The following is a 13,665-nucleotide window of genomic DNA, read 5'->3' as shown; positions in this document are numbered from 1 at the left end:
TATAGTATTATTATTCTCTTTCCACCTTTATTAGTCTTTCCTCCTTTGTCATGAATATTGCTGCAGTGGTTGCTTTTCTTCAAGTTAGTTCCTATTATTCCACCATTTTTCCCCTCCAAACCTCATATTGTATTCTTTCCTTCTCTTACTCGAGTTTGCCCTGTTCCCTCCCTATTTAATTTACATTGTAAATTTTATTTTCTCCACCTTATTTCTACTTCCTACTCTTATTATTTCTCCTCCCCCACCCTCTCAAAATAGTTTTTCTTTGTGTTAGTCACCTCATATTCTTTTTGCCTTTTGTACAATATTCTTACTATCTTTTCACCTTTATTAATCTTAGCTTATTTGTTGTTGACATTGTGATAGTGGTTAGGGGTATTTTTTGCTGGTGTGGGTGCTGTTTGCTCGGTGGTTCTGTTTTGTTCCAGCAGCTCCTGTGCAACAACATAAAAGATGTGGTGGGGGTTGTGACTCTCAGCCAGCCAGCCAGAGGGGAAAACCCACCAATGAAGGAGTCAACAATAACCAAAACCCAAATATAACAAGAGAGCCCACATAAACTGCACAAAGGTCACCCCTAGAGTATCCAGCTCAGGGGTTCAAGGAGACTACAACACTGAGACCCACAGGACTCCTACCACAGAAGGCCATCCCACAACACAAGGAGTCAAAGCAGATCAATCTAATATACAGAAACAAACCAAAAAGATCACCTAAATGAGGAGGCAAAGAAACAACACTCAATCGAAAGGAAAAGAGGAGTCCCCAGGAGAGTGCGAAATGCAACTGAGGCAAGCAATTTATCGGACATAGAGTTCAAAGTAACGGTTTTAAGAGTATTATAGGAACTCAGTAAGAACTACAAGGAACTTAGTGGGAACTACATCAGCATGAAAAAGAACATAGAAACTATGAATAAGAACCAGGAGAAGAATGAAGAATACAATATCTGAAATGAAGAATACACTAGAAGGAATTGAAAGCAGGCTAGATGAATCAGAGGAGCAAATCAGTGAGTTCAAAGACAAGGTAGAAAAAATACCCACTCAGAGCAACAAACGAAAAAGACTCAAAAAGAATGAAGATAGTTTAAGAGAGCTGCAGGACAACATAAAACATAACAATATTCACATCTTAGGGATTCAAAGAGGAGAACAAAAGGAGCAAGGGATAGAAAACCTATTTGAAAAAATAATGACAAAATCTTCTCTAACTTGTGAGGAAAAAAGTAACCAAATTCAGGAAGTACAGAGGGCCCCAATCAAGATGAACCCAAAGAGGCCCACTCTAAGACACATCACATAATTAAAATGACAAATTTAAAGACAAAGAGAGAATCTTCAACCCAGCAAGGTAGAAACAGCAAGTAACATACCAGGGAGCTCCAATAAGGCTACCAACTAATTTCTCAATATAAACACTACAAGCCATAAGAGAATGGCACAAAATATTCCAACTAATGAAAAGCAAAGACCTGCAACCAAGACTACTCTACACCCAGCAAGGCTCTCATGTAAAAGGAAAGGCTAAATATAGAGGTTCCCAGACAAAACAACAACAACAAAAAAGGCTACATCTCAAAAAATAACTAAATAAAATTTTAAAAAAGGCTACATCTCCACCAGACTAGCATTGCAAGACATGCTAAAAGGACTGCTTTAAAATGAGAAAAAAAAAAGCCTTGATTGGTGTGGCTCAGTTGGTTATTATCCTGCAGAGCAAAAGGTCACCAGTTCAACTTCTGGTCAGGACACATGCCTGGGTTCCATCCAGGTTTGGCCCATGGATGGGATGTGTGTAAGGGGCAGCCAATTGATATTTCTCTCACATTGGTGTTTCTCTACCTCTCTTTCTCACTCCCCTGCCTCTAAAAATAAATAAAATTGCCCTGGCTGTTGTGGCTCAGTGGATTGAGTGCTGGCCTGTGAATCAAAGGGTCTCCAGTTCGATTCCCAGTCAGGGCACATTCCTGGGTTGCAGACCAGGTTCCCAATAAAGGTGCATGAGAGGCAACCACACATTTCTATTTCTCTCCCTCCCTCCTTTCCCCTCTCTCTGAAAATAAATAAAATCTTTTTAGAAAAACCCTCAAAAACATTCAAATACATGGAGACTGAATAACATGTTCTTAAACGATGAATGGGTTAACAATGAGATCAAGAAAGAAATCAAAAAGTGTCTGGAAACAAATGAAAATGAATACACAACAACCTAAAACCTATGGGACACAGAAAAAGGCAGTCTTGAGAGGGAAATTCATAGCAATACAGGCCTACTTAAAGAAGACAGAAAAATCTCAAATAAACACCCTAACCCTACATCTAAAACAACTACAGGGACTACAACAAACAAAGCTCACAATGAGTAGAAGGAATGAAATGATTAAGATCAGAGCAGAATTAAATGACATAGAGATTACTAAAAAAACAATTCAAAGGACCAGTGAATCCAAGAGCTGGTTCTTTGAAAAGTTAAACAAAATTGACAAACCTTTAACAAGACTCATCAAGAAAAAAAGACCACCCAAATAAATAAAATCAGAAAATAAAAAGAAGAAATAACAACCAACACCACAGATATAAAAAGGATTGTAAGAAATTACTATGAACAATTATATGTCAAGAAATTGGACAACATGGACTAAATGGATAAATTGACACAAACAATCTTTTAAAACCGAATGAAGAAGCAGAATGTCTGAATAGACTGATTAACCAATAGCAAAATCAAAGCAATAATCAAAAAACTCTTGACACACAAACATCCTGACCTGATGGCATCATAGGCTAATTTTACCAAACATTCAAAGAAGAACTAACTCCCATTCTTCTTGCACCATTCTAAATAATTCAAGAAGACAAAAAAAGCCCCAAAATCTTTTTATGAGGCCAGTGTTACCTTACTTAAAAAACCAGGTAGAGACGCAACAAAAAAAAAGTTATGGGCCAATATCTCTGATGAACATAGATGTTGAAATCCTCAACAAAATATTGGCAATCTTAACCCAGCAATACATTAAAAAGATCATACACCATGACCAAGTTGGATTTATTCCAGGGATCCAAGGATGGTACAATATTTGCAAATCACTAAATGTAATACACCTCATAAACAAAATGAAGGACAAAAACCACATGATCATGTCAATAAATGCAGAAAAAGCATTTGATAAAACCCAGCACTGATTTACAATAAAAACTCTGAGCAAAGTGGGAATAGATGGAGCACACCTCAACACATAAAGACCACATATGAGAACCTACTGCCAACATCATATCAATGTCCAAAAATGAAAAAATTCTCCCTTAAGATCAGGAACAGGACAAGGGTGCCTGCTTTCACTACTCTTATTCAACATAGTACTAGAAGTTCTAGCCACAGTGATCAGACAAGAGGAAATGAAAGGCATCCAAATTGTGACAGAGGAAGTAAACTGTCATTATTTGCAGACAACATGATACTGTACTTAGAAAATCCTAATCTCCATCCAAAAATTATTCAACCTAACAAGTGAATTCAGCAAAGTAGCAGGATACAAAGTCAATATTCAGAAATCAATGGCAGTTCTCTATACCAACAATGAACTACCAGAAACAGAACCTAGGAAAAAATCCCAATAAAGTACCTAGGAATAAATTTAACCAAGGAGGTAAAAGACCTGTACTCAAAAAGTATAGAACATTGAAAAAGAAACGGAGAAAAATACAAATAAATGGAAGCACATACCCTGTCATGATCTGAAGAATTAACATCATTAAAATGTGCATACTATGAAAGCAATCTATAGATTCAATGCAATCCCTATTAAAATACCAATGGCATATTTCACTAATCTAGAATAAATATTCCAAAAATTTTTAGGGAACCAAAAAGGACTCCAAATAGCCTCAGCACATTGAAAAATAAGAATAAAGTTGGAGGGATCATAATACTTGATATCAGACTATACTACAAGTCCACTGCAACAGAAGAGCTGGTACTGGCGTTAGAACAAACATATGGATCAATGGAACAGAATAAAGAACCCAGAAATAAACCCATGTCTCTACGGTCAATTAATATTTGACAAAGGGGAAATGAGCATATAATGGAGTAAAAATAGCCTCTTCAATAAATGGTGTTGGGAGAACTGGACTTATACATGCAAAAAAATAAAATGACACCAACAACTTACACCATATACCACAATAAACTCAAAATGGATGAAAGACTTAAATACAAGTCATGATACCATAAAAGTCCTAGCAGAAAACAGGCAGTAAAATTCAGAAATCCCATGTAGCAAAATTTTGGCAATATATCTCCTAGGGCAAGGAAAATAAAGGAAAAAAATAAACAAATGGGACTATATCATATTACAAAGCTTCTGCATGGCTAAAGAAACCATCATCAAACTAAAAAGATGGGGACTTCTGGTCAAGATGGCAGCATGGTAAACATAGGTCCTCTCCTTGCACAACCACATCAAAATCACAACTAAAATATAGAACCATTACACAGAATCATCAGAAATCTTATTGAAAGGAAGTCTGACAACTACAGAATTAAAGAAATCACATCCATGCAGACAGGTAGAAGGCACACAGATGTGGAATGGGCTGGTCCTATATCCACGTGTGATAGATAAAACTTTGGGAGGGATAACTCAGGAGTGGGGAGTCCAGACCCATACCAGGCACCCCAGCCCAGGGTTCCAGTTCCAGGAAGATTAAGTGCCCAGATAACTTCTGGCTGTAAAAACCAGCAGGGACTCAATCAGTGGAAGAAACTTCTGGAGTCCCAAGCAGTTCCTCTTAAGAACTCACACATGGACTTATTCAAACTCTCTCTGAGCTCTAGCACTAGGGTAGCAATTTGAAAGCACCAGTACCATGCAGGGAGAATCTGAAGTGTCTGGCATCAAGGCAAGAGCTGGGGGACAGCATTCTCCCAGGCAGAAGGTGGGCAGAGGCCACTGTCCCTTTCCTAAATACCCCCTCCCACACCACAGGGACACAGAGCCAGCAGTCCAGTGTCATAACTGAGTCTCCATGAACCTGGCTAACACTGTCCCAAGCTGGAGATACCCAGATATTTCATCCCACCTAGTTTATAAACCCACCCAAGCTGCTTTTCCATATGAATGGCTGGTCTTGGCTCATGCTGCACAACTTCCTAAATCCTCTCAAACAAGCAACAGTCAGCGTCAGTGATGCCCCCCACCCCGCCCTCCATACCCCATGCTAAGTGGCCCCAGGCCCAGTACTAGCAGCAACCAGCCTAGATTCATACCTTGGCTTTACCTTGAATCTCCAAGGCCAGAACGAGGATCAGCTATCTCAGATTGCTTTATACCTCAGACAAGGTGGCCCCAGGCAAAACACAGGTGGGGGCTGGCCATGGCCTGCACCACCCAGGAAACCCTAGCGGACAGCTACACACCACATTGGAGCACCAATACCTTGCCCCTGCACAACTGATCCTCCACAAGGTGGAGGTTGGCGGTCAGTGGTCACAGCTAGTCCTTGGAAACTTACTAGCCTGAGTAAATCCCTCCCATTAACCAGCCAACAGCAATCAAGTCTCCAAGTATAAGATGAGGGAGGGTGTACTCAGCCCAAAAAAAAGGTAAAGAAGAAGGAGAAGGAGGAGGAGGAAGGAAAAAAAAGAGGAAGACAAATAACAATAGAACATAATTAAAAAATAAAATGGCAATAAATACATACCTATCAATAATCACTCTAAATGTAAATGCATTAAATGCTCCAAACAAAAGACATAGGGTAGCTGAATGGATAAGAAAACCAGGCCCATATATACGCTTTCTTCAAGAGACCACCTCAGAAAGAAAGGTACACACAGAGTAAAAGTAGAGGGACGGAAAAAAATATTTCACACAAATGGAAAGGGGAAAAAGCTGGAGTTGCATTATTTATATCTGAGAAAACAGACTCTAAAACCAAAGCTAAAGCAAGAGACAAAGAAAGACACTACATAATGATAAAGGGAGCAATCCAACAAGAACATACAAACCTTGTAAACCTTTATGAACTCAACATAGGAACATCTAAATATGTAACGCAAATCTTAATGGACACAAAGGGAGAGACAGACAGTAATACAGTATGGTAGGGGATTTTAACACCTCGTTGACATCAATGGATAGATCTTCCAGACAGAAAATCAACAAGGAGACGAAGGCCTTAAATGATAAGCTAGGTCAAATAGATTTAATTGATTTCTTGAGAGCATTTCACCACAAAGCAGCAGAATATACATTCTTCTCAACTGCTCATGAAACATTTTCTAGGATAGACCAGATGCTATGACACAAAACAAATCTCAATAAATTTAAGATTGAAATCATATCAAGCATCTTCACTGACCATAATGGTATGAAACTAGAAGTCAATCACAGAAATAAAACAGAAAAACACACAATGATATGGTGGCTAAATAACATATTACTAAACAATGAATGGAATAAAAATGAGATCAAGGGAGAAATCAAAAGATACCTTAAAACAAACAAAAATGAGAACACATAACCCAAAATCTGTGGGACACACAAGAAAACATCCTAAAAGGGAAATTCATAGCATTAGAGGACTATCTCAAGAAACAAGAAAAAAGCTCAAAAAGATAACCTAACTTTACACTTAAAGGAACTTGAAAAAGAACAATAAGCAAAGCCCAAAGTGAAGAGAAGAAAGGAAATGAAGATCAGAAGAAAAATAAATTAAATAGTCCAAAACAATGATAAAATATCAATGAAATCAATAGCCAGCTCTTTGAAAAGATAATCAAGACTGGCAAACCTTTAAACAGACTAATCAAAAAAAAAGAGAGAGGACCCAAATAAATAAAATCAGAAATGAATGAAGAGAGATAACAACAGACACCAAAGAAATACAAGGGACTATGAAAAAATATTATGAACAACCATATATGAAGAAATTGGACAACCTGGGTGAAACGATAAATTCATAGGAACATATACAATCTTCCCAAACTGAATCAGTAAAAATCAGAGAATCTGAATGGACAGATTACAACTCGTGAAAATGAAGCAATGATAAATAAAACTCCCCCAAAACAAAAGCTCTGGACTGGATGGCTTCACAGGTGAACTTTACCAAACATTTAGAGAAGACCTAACACTTATTGTTCTCAAACTAGTCCAAAAAATTCAAGAGAAGGGAAGACTCTCAAGCTCATTTTATGAGGCCAGCATTATCCTAATTCCAAAACCAGATACAGACACTATAAAGAAAGAAAATTATAAGCCAATATTCCTGATTAACACAGATGCTAAAATCTTTAACAAAATATTAGTAAACTACATCCAGAAATAGGAATCAGACAGGGATGTCCACTTTTGCCACTTTTCTTCAAAATAGTACTGGAAGTCCTAGCCACAGCAGATGAGAAGAAGAAATCAAAGACGCAAAATTGGAAAGAAGAAGTCAAACTATCATTATTTGCAGACATCATAATATTTGCAGACATCATAATACTGTATTTAGAAAACCCTAAACATTTCACCAAGAAACTACTAGAACTGATAAATGAATTTGGCAAATTAGCCAGATACAAAATAAATATCCAAAAATCAGTTGCATTTTTAGATACTAATAATGAACTATCAGAAAGAGAAAATAAGAAAACGAGCCCATTCACAATTGCTTTAAAAAGAATAAAATACCTAGGAATAAATTTAACTAAGAATGTAAAAAAACCTATACTTGGAAAATTAAGTCACTGAACAAAGAAATTGAAGAATATAAAATAAGTGGAAACATACACCATGCTCATGGATAGGAAGAATGAATATCATTAAAATGTCCATACTACCCAAAGCAATCTACAGATTTAACTCAATTCCTATCAAGATATCAATGGTGTATTTCACAGAACTAGAACAAATATTCCAAAAATTTATATAGAACCATAAAAGACCCCAAATAGCAACAGTGATCTTGAGAAAGAAAAACACAGTTGCAGGAATCGGGCTACCTACTATCAAACTATACTGTAAGGACATAGTAATCAGAACAGCATCGTACTAGCATAAAAACAGACACACAGATCAATGGAACAGAGCAGAGAGCACAGAAATAAACCATACCTTTTTTTCAACCCTTACCCAAGGACATTTTTTCATTGTTTTTAGAGAAGACTGGGGCGGGGAGAGAGAAAGAGAGAAAGAAAGACAGAGAAAGAATCATCCATGTGAGACAGAAACATTGACTGTTGCCTTCCATATACACCCAAACTGCAAATCAAACCTGTAAGCTACGTATGTTCCCTGACTAGAAATCAAACCTGCAGCCTTTTAGTGCAGGGGGATGACACTCCAACCAAATGAGCCACACTGACCTAGGCTAAATCCAACCTTTCTAGTCAATCAATATTTGACAAAGGAGGCAAAAACATACAATGGGCTAAAGATAGTCTATTAAATGGTGCTGGGAAAATTAGACAGATACATGCAAAAAAATGAAACTAGACCACCTTCTTTCACCACACACAAGAATAAACTCAAAATGAAGTTAAAGACTTAAGTGTTAGGCTCAAAACCATAAAAATCCCAGCCCTAACCAGTGTGGCGCAGCTGCCTGGGTGTCACCCTGCAAAGTGAAAGGTTGGTTAGATTCCTGGTCAGGGTACATGTCTAGCTTGCAAGTTTGGTGCCCTGGTCAGGGTGAGTAAGAGAAGAAACAGATAGTTTCTCTCTTGCATCAATGATTCTCTCCCTTTCTCCCTCCCTTCCCCCCCCAAATAAAAAAAGTAACTATTTTTTGGAAAAAAAAACGTAGGCAGTTAAATCTGGAACGTTTCTCATAGCAATATTTTTTTCTGATATGTCTTCTGAGGAAAGGGAAACAAAAGGAAAAACAAACAAACAGGACTACATCAAACTGAAAAGTTTTTGTACAGCAAGGGAAACACTAAACAAAATGAAAAGACAACCCATGAATGAGAAAACATATTTGCAATACATCTGATAAGGGGTTAATATCCAAAATTTATAAAGAATTTATAAAACTTGCCCTAGCTAGTGTGGCTCAGCAGACTGAGTGCCAGCCTGCAAACCAAAGAGCACATGCCTCAGTTGCAGACCAGGTCCCTGCTTGGGGGTGTGTGAGAGGCAACCAATTCATGTACTCTCACAAATTGCTGCTTCTCTTGCTCCCTTCCTTCCTCTCTCTCTAATAAAGTAAATAAATAAAATCTTTAAAAAGAAAGAATGAATAAGACTCAACACCAAAAACCAAACAATCCTATTTAAAAATGGGCAAAGGACCTCAATAAATACTTCTCCAAAGATGATACACGGATGGCCAATAGATACACAAAAAGATGCTCAACACCATATTCATCATAAGAGGAATGGAAGTTAAAACCACAATGAGATACCATTTCACACTTGTCAGAGTGGCCACCATCAATAAGTCAACAAACAAGTGTTGGTAAGGAGGAGGAGAAAGGGGAACTGTCATGCATTGTTAGTGGGATTAGTGCAGCCACTGTGGAAAGCAGTATGCGGTTACTGCAAAAAATTAAAAATGGATCTGCCTTATGACCTGCAATTCCACTTCTTAGAATTTATCCTAAGAAACCCAAAACATTAATTCAAAAGAATTTTAGCATCCCTGTGTTCAATGCAGCATTATTCACAATCACCAAGATGTGGAAGCAGCTCAAGTGTCCACTGGTAGATGAGTATATAAAAGAGCTATGGGATATACTTCCAGCCAAGATGGAGGCGTAGGTGGAAATACTGTACCTCCTCGCACAACCAAATTTAAGGACAACAAAGATTTACAAACAAAAACACAAGCAGAACAGACAGAAAATTAAACTGCACCAAAGTCCGGCAAAAACGAACCATTCATCCAGACCGGTAAGAGGGGCGGAGTCAGCAGCAAGCAGAGAGGGGTCCCACCAGGTAGAGGCAGTGGTTAGCGAGACTGGGTGCCGAGAGGAAATGAGGTATGCAAGGCAGCTGGCTGACCGAGGACATACATTCGTGTGCAGATAAACCAAGCAAAAAAAAGGGCAGTGAGACAAACTGCGTAACTCAGGGCCCCAGTGATGGGAAATAAAGCCTAAAAGCACTGACTGGAAAAACCTTTGGGGGTTGAGGTGTCAGGTGAGGCTCCCAGCCTCACAGGAGAGTTCGTTGGAGAGACCCACAGGGTTCTTGAACGTAAACAAGCCCACCCATCCAGGAACCAGCACCAGAAGGGCCCAATTTGCTTGTGGGAAGTGGCAGATGGGACCAAAATCGAGAAAGAGCCCAACAAACGCCATTGTTCCCTCTCTGACCTCACCCCCACATATAGCATCACAACCCAGCAACTGGGTTGACCTGCCATGGTGAACATCTAAGGCTCCACCCCTCATATGTAACAGGCATGAACAGACCAAAACATTATTGCCCAAGAAGAACAGCTCAAAACCCCAGAGCCAATACTTCTAAGTGACCAAGAAGATAGCCAACCCATCGGACGCACAGTTCAAAATAGTGGTGATCAGGATGCTCGCAGAACTGGTTAATTTTGGTCTCAAATTAGATGAAAAAATGAAGGCTACACTAAGTGAAATAAAGAAAAATGCACAGGGAACCAATAATGATGGGAAGAAAACTGGGACTCAAATCAACAGTGTGGTTGATTCTTCCTTCCTTCCAGAAGGAAGAAAGAAACAACCAAACAGAAAAGAATGAAGAAATAAAAATTCAAAAAAATGAGGAGAGACTTAGCAACCTCCAGGACATCTTTAAACGTTCCAACATCCAAATTGTAAGGGTACCAGAAGGGGAAGAGAAAGAACAAAAAAATGAAAACTTATTTGAACAAACAATAAAGAAGAACTTCCTCAATCTGGCAAAGGCAACAGACTTCCAAGAAGTCCAGGAAGCTCAGAGAGTCCCAAAAAAGCTGGACCCAAGAAGAAACACACCAAGGCATATCATAATTACATTAGCCAAGATTAAAATGAAGGCGAGAATTCTAGAAGCAGCAAGAGATAAGGGGACAGTCACCTACAAAGGAGTTCCCATCAGACTGTCAGCTGATTTCTCAAAAGAGACCTTACAGGCAAGAAGGGGCTGAAAAGAAGTATTCCAAGTCATGAAAGGCAAGGACCTACATCCAAGATTGCTCTATCCAGCAAAGCTTTCATTTAGAATGGAAGGGCAGATAAAGTACTTCTCAGATGAAGTCAAGTTCAAGGAGTTCATCATCACCAAGCCCTTATTTATGAAATGTTAAAGGGATTTATCTAAGAAAAAGGAGTTAAAAAATATGAACAGTGAAAGGACAGCAAACTCACAATTAACAACCACAGCTAAAACGAAAGCAAACTAACAGGACAGCTAGATCAGGAGTGGAACCATAGAAATGAAGATCACATGGAGAGTTAGCAACAGGGGAGTGGGAGGAGGAGAAGGGGGGAGAAGGTACAGAGAATAAGTAGCATAGACAGTGGGGAGAAAATAGACAGGGGGAGGGCAAGAATAGTGTGGGAAATGTATAAGCTAAAGAACTTATGACACATTGACTTGAACTAAAGGTGGAGAGTGTGGGGGAAGGGGTGTGCAGGGTGGAAGGGAATGAAAGGGGAAAAATGGGACCACTGTAATGGCATAATCAATAAAATATATTAAAAAATAAATAAAAGAGCTATGGTACATTTACACAATGGAATGCTACTCAGCTGTTAAAAAAAAAAGGAAATTTTACCCTTTGCAAGAGTATGGATGGACCTGGAAAACAGTATGCTAAGTGAAATAAGCCAGTCAGAGAAAGACAAGTATCATATGATTTCATGCATATGTGGAATCTAATGAACAAATTGAACTAATAAGCAAAATAAAGACAGACTCATAGAGAACAGGCTGAGAGCTCTGTGGGGAGCTGGGGTGGGAGAGGGATTGAGCAAAAAAGAAAAAAGAGAGAAAGGACCCATGGACAAGGACAACAGTGTGGGTTGGTGATTGTTGGGGGAAAGGGAGTGGGTGGAAGAGGGTGGAAGGGGGATAAATGGTGATGGAAAAAAAATAAAATAAAACAAATTTAGAAAAAAGAATTACCTATGGATCTTCATATCTACCTAGGCTTCTACTATGGTCAGTTATCTTCTTGACAGCTTCCAATTTTTTTACAATGAACATATATTACTTTATAATCAACACCAAAAGAACAAACAAAACAAATTATGAATATATTTTTCATTTGCTAAGAAACCGGATATTATATAAAAGTGAAAGATTGGCTGTTGACATTCCTTGCTCTTTTAGGAATCTCTGGAATAACACCAGCTAAACCCTCAGGGCTCACAGGACTATTTTATCTGATTGTAACCAGAGCAACACTGTCAGCAGCTCTCCTACAGAAAATGCAAGACCACACATACTGTGCATTTTTCACTCCATGTGGAGCTCCTTACTAAAAGAAGACAGACCATTTCTTCATGAGAAAAGGCTGTCAACCTGCTGGAGAGTAGAAATTCAGCTATGATAAACTGGTAAGATGAGAGATCTCCAAAGAGAACAGAACAGGAGGCTGAGAATGAAAGGAAACAACTACACGCTCTGTCTGCTCCAAGTCTGGCTTTTCTTAGCTGGGAAGGAGCTAACATTTTTGTTCTTCTGCTTCTTAAAGAAAGCTTGAGCCTAGATTATGGTCAGATATTTGTCTACAGCCAAATGATTTATTTAATTAAAAGAGTTCACAAGTCAAATGCTACTCAAAGACCAGTTATTTATCCACAGAATTTTTTGTATTTAATACAATACACCCTTACCTGTTAAATTACTGGAAACTTGTCGACACTGAACTAAAAATTCGAACCAAGGGTGAGTTTCATGTAATTCTTTTTTGTCCAAAAAGGGACAGTTTGAAGGACTAAGCCTGTATAAAAATATAAAATAAAAAACACACTCTGATTAATGTACAGGATAAGAGAGACAGTTACAATTGTATTTGCTCAGGTGATAACGAGCATAAAAATAGAACCTTGGATTTTAAAAGTAAATATAACACACTATACTTCCACTTGTGTCGTTTTATACATTCCTTATGATCTAGAAATATAGAAAAATTTTAGAGACAGAGATAACAATATTTGAAATGTGAGGCCTGGCTGGTGTAGCTCAGTGGATTGATAGCGGGCCTGTGAACCAAAGGATCATGGTTCTATTCCCAGTTAGGGCACATGCCTGGGTTGCAGGCCAGTTCCCAGGAGGGGATGCACACGAGACAACAATACATTGATATTTCTCTCCCTCTCTCCTTCCCTTCCCCTCTAAAGGTAAATAAATAAAATCTTTAAAAAATTAAAATAAAATGTGTTTACTATCATAATTTTACTAGTTCTGTATAAGATTAATAGATAACTCACACTTTAAGGTCTTCAAGGTACTTTGTATTTTATTATTTTTACAACAAAACTCTACAGCATTTTCAAACTTATGAGGTTTTCAAAAACCTTTACACAACTACAGAGAAGCCAAGACTGAGCAGTTAAGGGTCAGAACAGGTACTTTGAAAATATGGCTTTTAAATCATTTCTTGCCAGTAGCTTTGTGGAAAACGTTTTTGTGTGTAAGTAAGCCTCAAAGATATAAACCAGAATATACACTCTGTTTGAAATCCTAGTCTTTACTATCCAAAA

At 38.2% G+C, this 13,665-nt stretch overlaps 1 protein-coding gene across 1 annotated transcript in view; it reads right to left on the bottom strand.

Annotated features, from left to right (window-relative positions):
• The window catches only part of SPG11 (SPG11 vesicle trafficking associated, spatacsin), a 111,574-nt gene that overhangs the window by 50,341 nt on the left and 47,568 nt on the right, over positions 1-13,665 (bottom strand). Inside the window, exon 17 of the mRNA XM_037152005.2 lies at positions 12,796-12,902. Within this exon, the coding sequence (XP_037007900.2) occupies positions 12,796-12,902 (107 nt within the window). The remainder of the gene's footprint in view (positions 1-12,795; positions 12,903-13,665) is intronic.

Source organism: Artibeus jamaicensis, unplaced genomic scaffold, assembly GCF_021234435.1.
Source record: "Artibeus jamaicensis isolate MK-2021 breed Jamaican fruit bat unplaced genomic scaffold, CSHL_Jam_final contig_3201, whole genome shotgun sequence".
Classification (NCBI taxonomy): domain Eukaryota; kingdom Metazoa; phylum Chordata; class Mammalia; order Chiroptera; family Phyllostomidae; genus Artibeus; species Artibeus jamaicensis.
Note: the sequence above shows the minus strand (reverse complement) of the source record. Positions and strands in the feature narration are given on the sequence as shown.